This window comes from Puma concolor, chromosome C1, assembly GCF_028749965.1.
Source record: "Puma concolor isolate L17-30 chromosome C1, mPumCon1.1.hap2, whole genome shotgun sequence".
NCBI lineage: Eukaryota > Metazoa > Chordata > Mammalia > Carnivora > Felidae > Puma > Puma concolor.
The window spans coordinates 93,531,105-93,550,109 of record NC_141674.1 but is presented as its reverse complement, the minus strand read 5'-3'; the positions used below and the strand labels follow the sequence as shown (position 1 = coordinate 93,550,109).

At 42.9% G+C, this 19,005-nt stretch overlaps 2 protein-coding genes and 1 non-coding gene across 7 annotated transcripts in view; 1 reads left to right on the top strand and 2 right to left on the bottom strand.

The window, feature by feature from the left end:
• Positions 1 to 5,865, bottom strand: part of ELAPOR1 (endosome-lysosome associated apoptosis and autophagy regulator 1) — a 73,694-nt gene extending 67,829 nt beyond the window's left edge. For 2 of the 5 annotated variants that reach the window (XM_086717744.1, XM_086717742.1), the window contains exon 1: positions 5,536 to 5,865. In XM_086717744.1, coding sequence (XP_086573870.1) covers positions 5,536 to 5,688 — 153 coding nt within the window. In that variant the 5' untranslated portion in view covers positions 5,689 to 5,865. The remainder of the gene's footprint in view (positions 1 to 5,535) is intronic. The other 3 variants (XM_025934759.2, XM_025934757.2, XM_086717743.1) reach the window with 3 other exon arrangements.
• A 663-nt stretch (positions 5,866 to 6,528) lies between these two features.
• Positions 6,529 to 18,494, top strand: CFAP276 (cilia and flagella associated protein 276). Its single transcript, XM_086717745.1, has 5 exons — positions 6,529 to 6,932; positions 15,104 to 15,220; positions 15,741 to 15,856; positions 16,218 to 16,348; positions 16,791 to 18,494. Exons 1-5 carry the CDS (start codon positions 6,852 to 6,854, stop codon positions 16,859 to 16,861), a joined length of 516 nt encoding a protein of 171 aa, XP_086573871.1. The 5' UTR covers positions 6,529 to 6,851; the 3' UTR covers positions 16,862 to 18,494.
• Positions 18,335 to 18,744, bottom strand: LOC112849182 (small Cajal body-specific RNA 2). The gene has a single exon (XR_003222606.1).
• Between the last annotated feature and the right edge of the window lie 261 nt (positions 18,745 to 19,005).

Genomic DNA, 19,005 nt, shown 5'->3' with positions numbered 1-19,005 from the left:
CACAAAAATTAAGAATTCATTTCCTCACTGCACTAGCTGCATTTTTATTTCTTGGTAGCCACGCACGGCTAGTGGCTACCATATCTAGATAGTACAACTCCAGACCCTTAACTGCTATGCTTTCTTCCCTCTCTTGGCCAAATTCTACCAACTTCGTCCTCAGAATATCTTTCACATCTACTCTTTTCCCCTTTCCAACACTTTTACCACCGTTAAATTCTTACTAATTTTTTACTAGTATAAGACCATGTTAATCATAGTTCCACTAAAAATTCGTAACAGCTAATGTTTATTGAGTACTTATTATGCACCAGTAACTGTTCTAAACACTTTACATGTATTAACTCACTTAACTGTCATAATATAGTAATTAAGTGGTCTTTATTAATATTCCCACCACAATGATGAGGAAGTTGAGTCCTGAGGAGATTAAATAATTTCCCCAAGGTCATACAGTTACTGAATGGAGGAGCTGGAAACTGAACCCACCCAATTAGTATATCCAGACCCCACTCTCTGTACCACTAGTCTGCCTCCCTCTCACAAATACATACATAAAAATGATGGTTTGAATGCTAGGATTATAGGTGATTTCTACTGTCTTCTTTTTATTTATTTTTTCCAAGTTTTCTGTAAATGAAACGAGTCACTTTTACAATTTTTAAAGTTTTTCTATTAAAGTAAGGCAGATAATGATCAGTCTGGTTCAGTTTTATACTCCTACCTTGAGACAGGAGAATAGACAAAATGACTTCCTAACTGTCTTCAGATCTCAAGAATTTATTACTCTTTAGTGCCCTCTGATATCAAACAAAAACAGAACCTCTTGCAACCCTATAAATACTTCATGATGAATGGAGACTTTCAATTTCCCCTGTCCACCAAATATGGCAGGATGTTTTAAACATCCAACCTTGATGATTCCCAATCAAAGGAGTCACTTTAACTCTTATGCTTTCAGTGAAATATTTCCTGAAAGCTCAGAGGTCCTCAATGTTTTCTAGATCAACTTGTTTCCCTGTGGAGTTCAGACCTTGAATAACGAGTTAGAAGCAAATACAGGAGGAAATATAGAAGCCCAGAAGCTATGATCAGAGGGTAAAATGTGGTCTCAGGCTATTCTCCCTCCTGGTACAGGGTCTCAGGCTATTCTCCCTCCTGGTACAGGGGCTGACTCTGGGGAAGTCAGAACTGCGAAAGGCCATCACTCTGATTCAAGAGCTGTTCTCTTTGCATCTCCCACGCCCACTCTAAAACCCTGACCAAAACCTTCAGCTTGCCCCTTTTCTTCACCCTGCACTTAAAGTCAGTCGCCAAACCCTCTAGCCTTCAGTGTATTTTTCATATCTACACCTCTATGTGTCCCATTACCACCAGCCAGCACAGTCCCTCTGTTAGCCCCCTCCCTGACCAGTCTCCGTGCCCCCATCTCCTTCTCTCACCTTTTGGCCTACCTCAACCACATTTACTTTTCTTTTAAAAAAATTTTTTTAAGTTTATTTATTTTTGAGAGAGTGACAGAAACAGAGTGTGAGTGGGTGAGGGGCAGAGAGAGGGAGACAGAATCCGAAGCAGGCTCCAGGCTCTGAGCTGTCAGCACAGAGCTTGATGTGGGGCTTGAACCCATGAACTGTGAGATCATGACCTGAGCCGAAGCGGGACTCTCAAACCGACTGAGTCACCCAGGCACCCCAACCATGTTTACCTTTCATTCATGCTAATCTGCTCTGAGCAGGCCACTACCTCCACCAGAAATCCTTCAAGGATTCTGCACTGCAGGTTTCTAACTCTCCAACCTTGATTTCTACTGTACCCCACACCGACTCCACATTCCAACCTTATCTCCCATTGTACTCACACCTACTTCACATTTCAGCCGCCTGGTCTACTTGCTCTTCCCAGGATCCCTTGCATTTTCCTGGTGTACCTTTCCACAGGCCCCTCCCTCTATCTAATCCATCTCTGCCCATTGCAGTCCTACTGATTATTCCAGAAGTAGGTCAAGTGCTAACTGTTCGAATATGTTTTCTTCTTTTCCTATTCACGTCTATATTGCCACTCTTGCATTGTTCACCACATGTTAACCTTATGTTATCATTTATGTATCATTATTTGTGTACTTATTTCTTCTGCCTACCAATATTTCTCTTTTTTTTTAAGTTTATTGATTTATTTTGAGAGGGAGAGAGAGAGGGAGGAAGGAGGGAGGGTCAGAGAGAGGGGGGGAGAGAGAGAATCCCAAACAGGCTCTGCACTGTCAGTACAGAGCCCAATGAGGGACTCGAACTCAGGAACTGTGATATCATGACCCGAGCTTAAATCAAGAGTCAGATGCTCAACTGACTGAGCCACCCAGGCGCCCCTGCCTGCCAATATTTCTTAAGCACCTATGACATGTCAACCGTATGCACTAGGCGTTTTACATGTGTTATCTAACCTAATCCTCACAACAGCTTTGTGAGAGTAAGAATAATGAAGAGTATTATCATCCCCACTTTACAGATCGGGAATCTGAGGTTGCAAGAAATTAATTAACTTGTTCAAAGTAGCATCCTTACTAAGTGGCAGAGTCATCACTCACTCAATTGAATTTTATTACAATCCAGGTATGCCAGATTCCTAAGCCCTACAGACTTTTCAGTATAGACTGGGAAGTCCCTTTGGGGCAGTTAATGCCGGAACCTCAGGACAAGGCAGATCTGTTAAGAAGGTTTTCTGCTCCTCTCTCATTAGATTGAGACTCATCGTGCTATAGGAAATGCTCCTTTGGCTCTCAGTCAGCACTTGGCCCAGGTTAGCGCAGGGCTAAAGAAATGATTCATGAAAACAAATACCATACAGGATTCTTAGTTCCACTGGTGACCCTGATTATTATAAAACTGTGAAAGGAAACGCATGCCACACCCTGGCCCAGGTTTAGCAACCTAGAACTCCCAGTTCTCTGTCACCTTAGTCTAGGCCTCATGCTAAACCTCTCTGTCTCCTGATTAGATCCAGAGGGATACCTCAGATTTGAGAAACAAGGCTGCAACAGCACTGTTGTTATTAGGGTTGGCCTAATGACTCTGATAAGAGTCCCTGTCAGTAATACCCAAATTGGACAAACAAGAAATTCATATGAAGATTAATAGTAGAGAAGGGTTAGTCTACCTTGAATTGTTTTTTCACCATTTAGGGTTGGAAGCCCCCAAACTTGTTGCGTCAGTTCATATTGCCAAATGAAGAACATTATAACAATGGGCTTATTCTCTTCCTTATTATTTTGGCATCATGTGTGTCCAACAGCCACTGTTTGCTCAAGGAGAGTCTCAACAGGACTTGCTGATGCTTGTGGCCAATAAGCATGGTTCCTAAGCCACTTTCACTCTGGCACGGGGTGTGGATCTAATGGTAAAGAAGCTGAATGGGAAAGGAGGTTAGGTAACACAAATTTATGTTTTTATTTTTACTCTCTCTTTCAGTACTCAAAGCAGTCCTTTTTCAGGTAGGTAATACTGAGACATCCATCCTACAAATCCAAAAACTGTGTGGTAAGTGACAGGCAGGGAGTGGAACCCTCATATAACTGAGTTGCACAGCCTTCCACTCTCCTAAGCTCGTGCTCTGTGGCAAGACCTTTTGTTTAGGCAAATGTCAGCCATTTAAAAAGGACTAAAGGCTAAATCTGTACCCAAGTTATAGTTCTCAAGTGTCAATATTCTTCCCTCCCTCCAAACCAAGATGATACAACATCTTTAATTTCTCAAATGTCTCATATTTTCCAGAGCTGACAAGATCTCACCAAGAAGTAGTCGCTGCACTATAAGACTCTTACCTTTCACTCAGAAGACTCCCATGTTGGAGTCTTAGGTAAGTGGGCTTGCTTAAACTAGTTATCTCAGTTGGTTAGACCACAGGCCACCAAGGACAGTCAGCCACAGTCACGGACAAAATCATTCTGTTCCCAGCCATCTTTAAAACATGTCATAAAGTGGCTGAGTGGCAACACAGATGGCCCAGGGCAGGTCATCAAGGGGACTGACGAGAGTTACCAGAACTGCCATTAACTGGAGCCACTTGTATCATGTTCATGAATGAAGTAAAAAATTCTAAGGGGTGCCTAGGTAGCTCAGTTGGTTAAACATCCGACTTCAGCCTAGGTCATGATCTCGTGGTACTCAAGTTCAAGCCCCATGTTGCTCTCTGTGCTGACAGCTCAGAGCCTGGAGCCTGCTTCAGATTCTGTGTCTCCCTCTCTCTCCGCCCCTCCCCTGCTCACACTTTGTCTCTCTCTCTCAAAAATAAATAAAAACATTAAAAAAAATTCTCTCTCTTCCCGTCCCTTCACTTTTTGATCTGTTGTGTTGTAGACAGTGTAATGAATAGAGCACCTTCATAATAATGTATGTCCATATGGGAGGGGGTTGTTGTTACTAATCAGTCAACACTGACAACTTACAAAAAGTATTTCAACCTCTCAAAACTCTAGCCAAGTATGACATTGGAGATTCCTTTTACAGGGCTAAACTATTGGTGCATTACGATTCTTTCACATTTCACAGAAATAACAGAACAACTTTTATTTTGCCTTCCCCAATGCGGTTCTTGTATTTTGTTACTGTCTCTGCCATATGGTTAAAAAGGGTTACTCAGAGAACAACCAAATATTGTTATTTCAACACTATAGAAACTACTGAGTTTTGTTACTCCTTAATACCTTGTGTATCCCTCCAAAAAGAATGCTCAAAGACATTTTTAATTGGAAGACATTCACTACCTATTGTCTGAATTGTGTTGGCAACGTTTGAGTAGCACCTTGAAAAAAACTCATGACGTACGTCAGCAGAAGTCCAGAAAAGGAAAGTAGAGATTTGTGGAAAGCGAAATATTACAGGACTCAAAGTGTGGTCAGAGGTGGGTCTTGTGCTATCAGATATACTAAACAAAGCGCACTGGGAAAGGCAAAGCATTTAGCAGTCTGCAAGGTAAATGGATGTTTGACACGGAGTGGGGAGAGAGAGAGGTGATGGGTTCCTTCAGTTCCCCTCACACATCTTCCCACCTTCACTCTCCTTTTTTGAAGCCATGATAAAACCACAAGGATTCCCACTTTGCTCCCCTACTTTCCTCTGGCCTTCCTAACTCTTCTCTTACCCCACTTCTTCTCTCTCACTTTCCATTTTGCCCCTCTGTACACAATCTTTTGCTTTCAACTAAAGGTAATTTCATTGCAGCTGGAAAACAACCCATGCCTTCTTCTTCCCTCATTCCCGAGTCCAGGGACCTGGGTCCCTCCTGGGCTCCTTGGAGCTGGGACCTTCCCCCCTGAGCTCAGCAGCCCAAGCTGTGAGGATGATCTATTTCGTGAGTCCTCCAGTAGGCTGGCCTCTCCATGACGCCAATCTGCTCCTCTTCCCTCCCCCAGCCCCACGTCTTATCCCCAAAGAAACCTAAACTCCGTGGCCTCTGAAACTGTCTGTGCCTGGGTCCTCAAGGTCTCCGCCAGGATCCAAGATTTTTCTAACCAAAGTGGGGTTGAATCGGGGAAGACAGTACCTCTTTGCAGGCGTGAAGCTCCGGTCCCGCTGCCTGGGTCACCTGGAAGGCGGTCCCAACCCAGAGCAGCAGCCGCAGAAGCCGGAGTGTGCGCCGCTCAGTTCTTCCCCTGCGTCCGGAAGAGGGATGGAGGCTGCGCCCAGGCTCAGCCATAACGTTGTCCTGAGCGAGCGGCAGCAGCGGCTCAGGTGCTGCGGCTGCTGCTACTGCTGGCAGAAGGCGGAAAAAAAGGGGAGGGAGGTTCACAGGGGGAGGATGCAAGGGGCTGGGCTCGCTTCAGTCACCTCCCTGCGGCTACGCCGAGGCCGCCCATCCTTCCTCCTCCCTCCTTCCTCTTCTCCTCCTACCCACGTCGCCTTGGCAACCGCCTCCTCTTTCCCTCCGCGCGGGTGGGTCAGGGACCACGAGCTCCTCTGCCGCTCACCTGCCGGTCGCCATGGCAGCCGCCGCCGCTGGCGCGCGCCGCGTGGGAGGGCGCGCGCCCGGGGTCTGCAACCGGCCCAACAGGCGGGCACGGGGGGCGTGTAAAGAACGCAGTAGAAACATCCTCCAAGCCATCGCCACCAAATCCACCTTTTCCATTGCCCTTTTGTGCCATGGGCCTTTTATGAGCACCTCTAATTTTGCAGACGTGGCGTTCGACAAATACTTATTTAGCACCTCCTGTGTGTGGAGCGATAGAAGGAAGATTGAGACGCCATCTCACCTCCAGAAGTTACAGTTTGGAAGAGTGGCCCCGGTACGCGTTACCTACTGCAGCAGCCTCTTGTGGAGATCTTAACTTCCGTCCCACCAAATTCAGCGGTGCCTTTACAACCGGCTCTGTGAGAAGACTTGAGACTGGCATAAACGGATTTAAGCAAGGAGTGTTTGTGCAAGACACTTGGGCTCTTCCGTCTCCTGACATCCTCATTCTCTCATTGCTTTGAAAAATCCTTCTGTTAGATGCGAGGTAGAAGGAAATTCCTGGGTCATCTTTTAGGACTTCTTTCCCCAGATGAAGTCTTTTGCAGAAGTCCTGCACGCCAGGAGGCCGGCGTTTTTCAACTAAGCCTCCCGAATGCAAATGCAGGGCTCCCTGGTACACTCGGTGACACTTGCCCTCTGCGTTCCCAGGAGCTACCTCGCAAGGGGTCTCCCGCGCTGCACCGCCAGGTGGCGCCCTTCTCGAAGGGAACTCACCTCAGTCACAGACGGTGGGGCAGTTGCTCGGCAACCGAAACTGGGCGTTCCAAACAATTGGGACCCGGGATCCTCCGCGTGCGTTGTGTGCGGCTGCGCGGGCCCCCAGTCCTTCACACCAGCGCCTTTTTGCCATGCCTTTCACCCGAGACCCTTTCCAGCACCCTACGTTGGATAACGATGATTCCTACTTGGGAAAAGCCCGAGCTTCCAAGGTACTGTGGTTTCTTGCGCAGATTCCCACCAGGGTCGATGGCACTCTTCTTTCTGTTCGCCTAATGGGCAGAGATTCTGGTAACTTAAAGGATTCTGGTGGGGACACTGAGTCAAGTACCGGATAAGTTTGCTTTCTGCCTGCCTCCTTGGCCCCATATTCAGGTCTGCTAACGTTTCAGAGGTGCTTTTGAGGAGAGTGAAGTAGAGCTCTAGCCCAGAGGAACAAGGGGCTCTCGTTGCCCAAAGCAATGCTGTGTAATGTGGCTTAAACAGTCGCAGGTCCCGCCAAACCACCCTTTGCCCTGTTTGGAAAACTGTTCTCTGAAGAGACATGAGATATGGAATGGGAGAGAATCCTCTGGAAGCCACCAGGTCATGCCTTATACATCTGCCTTCACACCATCTCTGTCTTTTGGTTAATACTGGAATGTGTTTGTGTGTGTGTGTGTGTGTGTGTGTGTGTGAGTGATTTGGGAATTTAGATGATCTTTTTTTTTTTTTTTTTTCTGGCAGAGGTATTTGGGATGCTTGAAGTGGTGTGAAATACAGTGAATTAAATAGTAATTGTGGCTTAAATAACAGGATCAAAGAGCTTCCTTTGGTTTATTCAACATTTATCATTTACCATATGCCAGGCAATCTGCTCAACACTGAGGATATATAGATGAATTAGATATGGCTCCTGCTCTAGAGGAACTCTGGTAGAAAAGCTGACTGACAACCACAACAGCAAGAATGCCTGCACAATAGCACAGGTGTTATGACAGAGTTATATGTTGTGTATCAGGAGAACTGGGAGCTTAAAGGAAAGCTTCCCAGAGCAGGTGAGTTTTCACATCCAAATAGCTGGGCCAGGTGAGGGAGGAGTTGGAATGTGAGTTAGGAAGAAGGAAACAAGAACCAGACGTTCAGGGCAGAGGAGGCAGCGGGTGCCCATACATGGAAAGGAGAGAAAGAGTGGCCTGTTGGGGACCAGAGTCCAGAATGGCTGGAGCATCAATGTGAGATGGAGGAGGGGAGAGAGCAGGAGCCGGAGCGACCTTGTTGGACTGGATGTGCTGTGTACACCATGCTAGTGAGCTAGGATTCCATCCTGGAGGCACCGGGGCATCATGTCAGGATTTTAAGCACTACAATGACACAATCAATGGGTGTTTCAGAAAACACAGTGACAGTGGATTGGGTAGAATGGGAGTTAGGACAAGAGGAATCAGCAAGGAGGCAAGAGCCTCAGGAGGCAGCAGTCTCCAGGAGGAATAACGGATCTAAAGCAGGGGATGGCAATATGGTGCAGATGTGAAAAAGATGCAAAGGGCAGGACTGATGAGACTTTGTGGCTGGATATGGATGGGCCCAAAAGAAGGGACAAGTCTAGGATAGCTCCTAGGTGTCCGAGGACTTAATTGATGCCATTACTGAATGAGGGATTCAGGGGAAGCAGGTTTGGGGAGAAAGATGTTCAGATAAGTTGTGCAGATGTTGTTTTGTGGTGCCTGTAGGACTCTTAAGTGAACATGAATAGCAGGCAACATGCTTGAGAGTTCTAGGTTGAAGATGTATATCGGGAAATCAAAATAGCCATGTGGTGGTTGAAGCCATAGGAAGGAATGAGCTCATCCAGTGAATGTAAGAATACAAAAAAAAAAAAAAAAAAAAAACAAACAAAACAAAAAAAAAAAAAAAACAAATAAAAACCTTGGAGAATGCACTAAGGGGCAGAGAAAGAGAAAATAGTGCTGACAAGGGAGCTAAGCAGTTACGACTAAACTCAAGAGGAAAACAAGGAGGAACTGGACCCACAGAGCATGGAGAGAACATTTGAGGGAATCTGAATCATGGTTCCAGAAACTGCAGAGGTCAAATAACATCAGGTCTGGAAAGGATCCTCCAAACCTAGCTAAAGATAAAGATCACTGGTCACTAGCAACAGCAGTTTCAGTGCTTGCTTGAGAAAGAGGCCAGACTGCAGTGGCTAAAGAGGGGATGGAAATGGGGAGGAAGTGGAGATAGTAAATGTCAACTCTTGAAGTCTAGTTCTGCAGGGAAGGTGATAGAGTGGTAGTGAGACGGTGATAAAGGAACGAGAGAGAAGCTGAGTACAGGGGATGCTAGGATGGTGCAGGTCTCTCTGAAGCACAAGGCTAGGTTCAGGGGGAAAAGGTTATTCCTTTTTATTATTATTTTTGAAGTATAGTTGACATACAGTGTTATATTCATTTCAGGTGTACAACATAGCGATTTGACAATTCTATTCATTACTCAGTGCTCACCACAGTAAGTGTAGTCACACCTGTCACCGTACAACATTATTACAATATTATTGACTATATTCCCTATGCTGTACTTTTCATTCCCGTGGCTTTTTTGTTTTATAACTGGAAGTTTGTATATCTTAATTTTTTCATCTATTTCACCCCTCTCTCTACCCATCTTCCTTCTGGCAACCTTTAGTGTGTTCCCTGCATTTATGGGTCTATTTCTGCTTTTGTTTTGTTTTGTTTTTCAGGCTCCACATATAAGTGAAATAATATGGTATTTGTCTCTCTTTGTCTGACTTCTTTCACTTAGCAGATACCCAGGCTCCATCCATGTTGTTGAAAACAGAAAGATTTTTCTTTTTTATGACTGAGTAATATGCCGTTGTGGGTGGATGGATAGATAGATAGATAGATAGATAGATAGATAGATAGATAGATAGATGAATGGATAAAGAATAGAGATATAGGGGCACCTCAGTGGCTCAGTCGGTTAGGTGTCCAACTCTTGATTTCGGCTTAGGTCATGATCTTACAGTTGGCAGGATCGAACCCCATGTTGGGCTCTGTGCTGACAGTGTGGAGCCTGCTTAGCATTTTCTCTCTGCCCCCCTCCACTTGCACTGTCTCTCGCTCTCAAAATAAATAAACATTAAAAAAGAATAAAGATATATAGATATCACATTTTCTTTATCCATTCATCTATTGATAGGCGCTTGGATTGCTTCCATGTCTTGGCTATTGTAAATAATGCTGCAGTAAACATAGTCCATATATCTTTTTTAATTAGTGTTTTCGTTTTCTTTGGGTAAGTACCCAGTAGTGGAATTATGGAATTGTATGGTATTTCTATTTTTAATTTTTTCAGGGACCTCCATACTGTTTTCCCCAGTGACTGCACCAATTTACATTCCCATCAACATTGCACAAGGGCTCCCTTTTCTCCACATCCTTGCCGACACTTGTTATTTCTTGTCTTTTTTTTTCTGGTCTTTTTGATGCTAGCCATTCTGACTTGTGTGAGGTGATACTTCATTGTGGTTTTAATTTGCATTTTCCTGATGATTAGTGATGTTGAGCATCTTTTCATGTGACTGTTGGCCATCTGTAGGTCCCCTTAGGAAAAATGTCTATTCAGGTCCTCTGCCCCCTTTTTAATCAGGTTTTTTTTGTTTTGTTTTGTTTTGTTTTTTGGTGTTGAGTTGTATAAATTCTTTATATATTGTGCATATTAATTATCAGATATATTATTTGCAAATATCTTCTTCCATTCAGTAGGTTGTCTTTTCATTTTGTTGATGGCTTTCTTTGTGAACAAGCTTTTTATTTTGGTGTACTCCCAATTGTTTCTTTTTCTTTTTGTTTCCCTTCCCTGAAGAGACATATCCATAAATATTTTGCTAAGGCTAATGTCCAAGAGATTATTGCATATGTTTTCCCTTAGGAACTTTATGGTTTCAGGTCTCACATTTAGGTCTTTAATCTATTTTCCTTTTGTTTTTGTGTATGATATAAGAAAGGGGCTTAGTTTCATTGTTCTGCATGTAGCTGTCCAGTTTTCTTCCCAGCATCATTTATCAAAAGAACTGTCTTTTCCCCATTGTATATTCTTGCCTCCTTTGTCATAGATTAATTGACCATAAAAGCATGAGTTTATTTGGGGGCTTTCTATCCTATTCCATTGATCTATGTGTCTATTTTTGTGCCAGTACTATATTGTGTTTGTTTGTTTGTTTTAGTTTATTTATTTGTTTTAGTAATCTCTACACCCAGTGTGGGGCTTGAACTCATGACCCTGAGATCAAGAGTTTCATGCTCTTCCAACCAAGCCAGCAAGGCACCTAAAGTACTATATTGTTTTGATTACTATAGTTTTGTACATGTCTTGAAATCTGGGATTGTGGTACCTCCAGCTTTGTTCTTCTTTCTCAAGATTGCTTTGGCTATTCGAGGTCTTTTGTTCCATAAAATTTTAGGATTATTTGTTGTAGTTCTGTGAAAAATGTTATTGGTATTTTGATGGGGATTGCACTGAATCTTTAGCGTGCTCCGGGTAGTATGGACATTTTAACAATATTATTTCTTCCAATCCATGAGCATGGTATATCTTTCCATTTGTGTTGTTTTCAATTTCTTTCATCAATGTCTTAATAATTTTCAGAAAAGAAGTTTTTCACTGCCTTGGTTAAATTTATTCCTATCTATAATATTATTTTTGGTGCAATTGTAAATAGAATTATTTTCTTAATTTGTCTTTCTCCCACTTTGTTATTGGTGTATAGAAACAATGGATTTATGTATATTAATTTTGTATTCTGCAACTTTACTGAATTCATTTACTAGTTTCAATAATTTTTTGGTGGAATCTTTAGGATTTTCTATACATAGTATCATGTCACGTGCAAATAGTGACAGTTTTACTTCTTCCTTACCAATTGGGATGCATTTTATTCCTTTTTCTTATCTGATTTCTGTGGCTAAATCTTCTAATACTATGTTGAATAAAAATGGTGAGCACAGACATACTTATTTTGTTCCTGATCTTAGAGGAAAACCTTTGAATTTTTCACCATTAAAATTGATATATAACTTTATGATGTGGAGATACATTCCCTCTAAACCTACTTTGTTGAGATTTTTTTGTCATGAACAGATGGTGTATTTTGTCAAATGCTTTTTCTGCATCTATTAAGATAATCATATGGTTTTTATCCTTCCTCTTGTTAATGTGATGTAACATATTGATTGATTTGTGAATACTGAGCCCCCTTGCGTTGCTGGAATAAATCCCACTTGGTCATGGTGAATGATCCTTTAAATGTATTGTTGAATTTGTTTTGCTATATTTTGTTGAAGATTTTTGCATCTATGTTCATCAGGGATATTGGCTTTTTTTTTTTTTTTTTTTCATTTGTAGTGTCTTTGATTTTAGCATCAGGGTAGTGCTGACCTTGTAGAATGAATTTGGAAGTTTTCCTTCCTCTTCTATTTTTTTGGAATAACTTGAGAAGAATGGGCATTAACTCTTCTTTATTTTCCTAAAATCTTTATTTTTGGGAGAGAGAGAGAAAGAGAGAGAGAGGTAGACAGAGAATCCAAATAAGGCTCCTTGCTGTCAGCACAGAGCCCAATGTGGGGCTCAAACTCATAAACTGTGAGATCATGACCTGAGCCAAAGTCAGATGCTTAACTGACCGAGCCATCCAGGTGCCCCAACTATTTTTTAAATGTTTGGTAGAATTCACTTGTGAAGCCATCTAGTCCTGCACTTTTGTTTGTTGGGACTTTCAAATTACCATTTCAATTTTGTTACTAGTAATTGGCCTGTTCAAATTTTCTATTTCTTCCTGATGTAGTTTTGGAAGATTCTGCATTTCTAGGAATTTATCCTTTTTTTTCTAGATTGCCTAATTTGTTGGCATATAGTTTTTCATAATATTCTGTTGTAATTATTTCTGTTTCTGTGATGTTGGTTATTGTTTCTCCTCCTTCGTTTCTGATTTTATCTAAGTCCTCTCTTTTTTTTCTTTTTCTTGATGAGTCTAGCTAAAGGTTTATCAATTTTATGTTTCCCATGGTTTCATTGATCTTTTCGTGTATGTGTGTGTATGTTTTAGTCTGTATTTCATTTATCTTTGCTCTGATCTTCATTTTTCCTTCCTTCTACTAACTTTGTTAGTTCTTTGTTAGGGTTTGTTTGTTCTTCTTTTTCTAGTTTCTTTAGATCGTTTGATTATTTTTCTTGTTTCTTGATGTAGGCCTGTATTGCTATAAACTTCCCTCTTACAACTGCTTTTGCTGAATCCCAAAGACTTCGGACAGACAGCTGTGTTTTCATTTTCTGTTTCTTGATTTCCTGATTTCTTAGTTGACCAATTGGTCATTTAGTAACATGTTGTTTAGCCTCTGTGTGTTTGTGTTTCTTTCAGGGTTTTTTTTTTTTTTTTTTCCCCTTCTAATTGATTTCTAGTTTCAGCACTATTGTGGTCGGGAAAGTTGCTTGTTGTGATTTCAGTTTTCTTAAATTTGTTGAGACTACGGCGCCTGGGTGACTCAGTCAGTTAAGCTTCCAACTTCGGCTCAGGTCATGGTCTCACAGTTCGTGAGTTCAAGCCCCACATCAGGCTCCATGCTGACAGCTCAGAGCCTGGAGCCTGCTTCAGATTCTGTGTCTCCCTCTCTCTCTGCCCCTCCCCTGCTTGCACTCTCTCTCAAAAATAAAAAATAAAACATTAAAAAAAATTTTTTTTAATTTTTTTAATTAAAAAATTTTTTTATTGAGACTTGTTTTGTGGCCTAATATGTGACCCGTCCTGGAGAATGCTCTATGTGCTCTCAAAAAGAATGTGTAATTCTGGTGCTTTGGATGGAATGTCCTGTATATATCTGTTGGGTCCATCTGATCTAATATGTCATTCAAAAACATCATTTCCTTGTTGGTTTTCTGTCTGGATGATCTATCCGTTGATATAAGTGGGGTAAAGCCTCCTAGTGTTATTGTATTACTATCAATTTCTTGCTTTTTTTTTTCAATTTCTTCCTTTATGTCTATTAAGATTTGCTTTATGTATTTAGGTGCTCCTGTGTTTGGTACATAGGTAATTGTAATTGTTATATCCTGTTGTTGGATTGATCCTGTATCACTATGTAATGCCCTTATTTGACTCTTGATACAGTCTTTGTTTTAACGTTTGTTTCGTCTGATATAAGTATTGCTACCTGGCTTTTTTTTCTTCCATTTGAGGGGAATATGTTTTTCCATTCATAAGGGTTATTCTTGAGTAAAAGGGGCATCTCTTTCTTTGAGATAGAAGGACACTGGATGTGAGGATGGTATTCATGCTCAACAGTCTTGACTTTCTCAGTGAAAGTCTCATCCACTGAATGAGGACATGATGAGACTTCTGTAGCTTTTGAAAAGTGGGAGGAAATCTGCCTATGCTTGCCTCATATATTTGTAGTTTTCTTGTTTCATTTGTCATCTTTTTTGCTGGTGGCACACTGCCTGGAACATAGTATTCAATTAATGTATAACTGACCTGAGTCACACAGCATTTTGCCATATATAGAGGGGAGGAGGGTTTCAACATTGGATAGGTTGAATTTGATTTCTACTAGGTTGGAGTTGTACTCACTAGAATTCAGTCATCATTCAAACAGTATTTCATTTTTGAATGCCAGGTGTTAGGTTGCTGTTCTAGACACTAGGGATACAATATAGCTTTACATACAATGAAGAAAATCAGTTATGTGCTTTTCACACTCATGCTTATGCGGTTCTATTTAGAAGATTGACTAACCAGTGTACTTTTTCTTTGACATTTCTGCAGTCACAATAACCCTTCCCTGCTGATATTTTTCTCTTGCTGCTTAGACACTGCACTCTTCTGATTCTCCTGTCTCTGATTGCCTTAGTGTCCTTTCTCTTTCCTCTCCACCCGCCCCCCCCCCCCCATTATAATATTATACAGTCATGAGCCCTTTTGGCCACACTCCTTTTGCAGGCTTCAGCTACTACTTCATGCGGACGACCATCAAACCTCTATTACGTGTTCTGAGCTCTCCTCTAACTTGCACACTTCCCATTTTCTACCTGTTGACTGCAATCAGATGTCTTGCCTTTTCTTCAAACTCAGGACATCTAAGCCTGAACTCATCATCTTATCTCCTCTGCACTCTTTACCCCCTGTCCCACTTCACCCCTTTCCCTGTATTCCTGGCCTACTTCTGCCAGTTCTAAGATTGAAAACTTAGGAGCATCTAAAGTCTAGGAATCTTGCCTCATATTGTTCCTCCCTTGGAAGATATCTGAGGTTCAGTTAAAATAGGATGGAATAAGGAGATGGTGTCACTGAAGCCATCACATCAGCAAGGCCTCCTGTAACCAGGTCCTGTGTGTGGTTTCTCTTTTGCAGAAACTACCATATAAGAACCCAAATCACCTTGCTCAGCAACAGGAACCCTGGAGTCGGCTCAACTCAACTCCCACAATCACCTCCATGAGGCGGGAAGTTTATTTTTTTGATCCTGAGGTACCTAGTATTGAAATGCTATTTCTCTTTACATCCGCTTAAGACTCGTGACTATCATTTTTGGAAAGGTAGTCTGTCCTTAACTGCATCACCATCTTTATTTTGTCCCCAATCCAAGATCCTACCAATCCAAAACCAAATATTGATTTATCTGGCCCCTGAGAAGTTGGAAGGCTTCAGTTTTTTCTCCAGTTGATTATCTGGAGCAAGTTGTTTTCTTACCAGACTTCTCTTCTGATTGTAACCATAAATGAAGTAAGGCCCATTAGGCCCAACTAAAGGACAGTATAATTATTTCCATATCTCCAGTAAGAACTCACCCCTCCTTAGGCCTAACCATGACACAATTCTATATTGACAAGAGTTAAGATGTCTTTGGTGTGTAAGGAGTTGGTGGGTCTCAGGCACAAAAAGGGTTCGCTCTGCTTTTGGGGAAAAGTAGAGCCCAGCAGAACTGACTAGAGTTGGGGTAGAGGTGGCAAGTTAACCCTGGGGTGGGGCGTATTGACTTCCTCTGTAGATACCCAAGGATGACCTGGATTTCCGCTTAGCAGCCTTGTACAACCACCACACAGGGACATTCAAGAACAAAAATGAGACACTCTTACATCAGGAGACCACCCAGGATACCCATGGGTAAGTGGTGGAGGTGGAGCCTCTCCGTCCTAAGGACAATGCCATCCAGTCAAGTAAGGTAATGTGTTACCTAAGAAATAACGATAACCAAGAGGTACTCATTTGTATACAGATTTCTATATTTTTTACATCTGTATCTGTAATGCAATTTCTATATTTTTATTATCTAAAATGAATAGCGATCCTCCAGGATTGTTCTTATCTGTATAAACAAACAAAAGCTTCAGTTGATTCCACTGAAAAAGATAAAAAGGATCTTTGGCTGCATTATTTCTGAGGCTGCATGCAACTCTTTCCCTCCTCACCTTTCTCCTTCTGATTGATTTCACTCTCCCCTGTTCTTCCCCATACCATCTTCCAGAATCATCAAGACCCAATTCCCTGGAGAACCTTTACCCCCTCCTCTGCCACCTACCATCACTTCCCAGGCTAACATCAGACACTGGATCAACCCTAAGAAGGAGTCTATCCACAGCATCCAGGGATCCATAGGTAAGGGTTAGAAGACTGGGGGGCAGATGGGTGGTACAAGAGTTTTCTTTAAATGGACCTAGGAATCAGGGAGTTGAGGTGATTGGCCATTAGAGAACTTAAGGGATAACTTAGGATCTAGGAATAGCAGTGACTAAGTTAACATATATCAGGCTAAACCCAGGGGACATGCTGCCTATAAGCTAGGAAATGAGTTCAATTTTTCAGAGCCTTTAACTCAGCCTTAGGTCTAGGGAACAAAATTTCTAGCAAAGGGCAGAAACCTGGGAATGAAAGACCTCTAGCTATCTCCCATTAGTCCCCTATATGCCAGTTTCCCAGCTGTTACAAGACAGCTTGTTACTGCTCCACAGTACCCAGAAATGTATGGATGATTACAGGTTCCCAGAAAAGGCAAACAATTGAAATTCACAACCTACTCCCTCTTCTCTTTTCTCCACAGTGTCCCCTCATACTGCAGCCACCAATGGAGGCTACTCCCGAAAGAATGATGGTGGCTTCTTCTCTACCTAGTGTTGACAGGCCCCTGGACTAATTAATCATAGTGGAACGTCCTTTCGCCAACCTCCATTAAATAGATTTGTGCTGGATGAAGCTTGAAGTGTGTTGCCCAAGGACTAAAAGTTGACACTTGACTACTCTTAAAATATGGAAGTTTCCCAACTTCTAGAAGTTAGTCCTGTTGGACATATTTGCAATTTGGAGTCATTTTGCCGAGAAGATAAGGATTTAGAAGTCATTCCAAACATTGATGTATCCATTCAACATTTCTTGTGAACTTTTATATGTCAGGCACCGAGCTAAGTGTTGAGGAAACAAGAATGGACGTAGCCTATTTTCTTAATGAGCTCACACTGCCATAATTCTGGTAGTTCTATGTGGCATTAATGGTTATGATGAGGTCACACTTAACATACTTCAGACCAAGTGGATTTTGTCATCTACTGGACTCTACCTTGCCATGAGGGCTCGATCTGTCTGGTCCAGGCTCCTTGCCATTGCTCATTCTCTGACTCTGCGGTCTTCTTGCCTGGGAGTCAGTTCCCTTCTTTGTCAACTTGTGCCGTGAAATACAGGCAGTTCTTCTAAACATGGTTCAATAATCTGGTGCTTGGGCTTAAGGGGACCTAAAAACCAATGCAGTAATGTGGTTTCTAAAATTACAAGTCACTCAGGGGGACCTGCTGTTAAATTGGGCAAGAAATGGCAGACCTTTTAGAATACTGTAGGGTAAACTTCCATTTCTAAGTTTGGATAGCATGTGCATTATTGAATAATGCAGATATGAAAGGACTTCTTCCTGTTACTTAGGTACACATGGTCCTTAAATCCCACCAATCTGTCACAGCCCCTCTTCCACAGTTACTCCACCTATTCAGATAGTATCTGCTGCCAAGTGACAATATGAAGTTTCAATTCTCATTATTTATAATGGCTGAAAGCGGCAGAGATGGGTGACTCTCCAGATAATCATCTCATGCAGGTTATTTGATACTGAAATATTTAAAAATTTAATAATGTGACCCATACATCAAGGTTTTTAAAAATACAGACTCGTTGACCTCCCTAATAAATCTAATTCAGTAAATATGGGGCGGGTCCCTGGAATCTGAATATTTACAAGCTCTCCAAGTTTTCTTACGGATACTCACACACGCGATATACACACACGCGCGCGCACACACATATAGGCGTGCATATATACATAGAGCCCTTAGCGACAGACGCTGTAGTGTGCTTCTAGATCAGCGGGCACCAGTGTTGGTACCATACAAACGGTCATCACAAGTCGGGACTAAAGGAATAAAGGGAGGGGTGCTAAAGAAAAACACTGAAGCGGCAAACACGACTTCGTGTCCTTCCAGCAACAGGGGGCGGAGCGATGGCTCCTTCACCCGAGCCTTCCCCACCCGTCAGCGCCCCTGCCGCCGCCGATTGTAAACGCTTAGCCCCAATGCCACGGGTGGCCGTGCCCCAGGGCCGGGCTCAGATCAGAATCGCCTCGATAATCAGTGGCCCGGGACTAGCCCGGCCTCGTCTATCTGATCAATTCATCATTTCTGAGCGCCGGGCCCCGTAAGACCGGCTCCGGGACCGCAGCGTCGCCGCCGCCAAAGGGGCCTCGCTGCACAGCGCCCCAGAGGAGGGGGCTTCGCAGGAGGGGAGCTTTTCATATCGGGTCGGCCCCGCGGGGCAAGGGTCACAACCCGATCAAATAAGATCAAGGTGTAGGCGGGGGAGAGTGGCTCAGGGACGGGCGCACACACTCTCCTTGCACGCCCACGCGCACACTCACAGTCGAGCACCCACTCACACTCAACCCATACGCGCCTTCCATTCAACACCAAAGCACCACACAAACCACCTCGCCCCAGGCCGCTCTCCCTCCGGAAAGAGAACGGAAGTCCGCATCCTCTTTTAAATCCCTCCGCCCCTCCCCCACCTCGGAGGATTCTGGGAGGAACCACTGAGCATAGGCCCTCGTGACGGTATGCGTTTTGCTGCCCTCGCGTGGCTCGGAGGGGAACGAACCCAGGTCCGAGGGAAAGGCTGGACAAAATCCGGCAATCCTAAATCGTGCTTGTCTTTTGGTCTTTGTGCAGCAGCATATTTATATCCATATCTCTAGTTTTTCTTTGGTCTTTGACCCAAGTTCT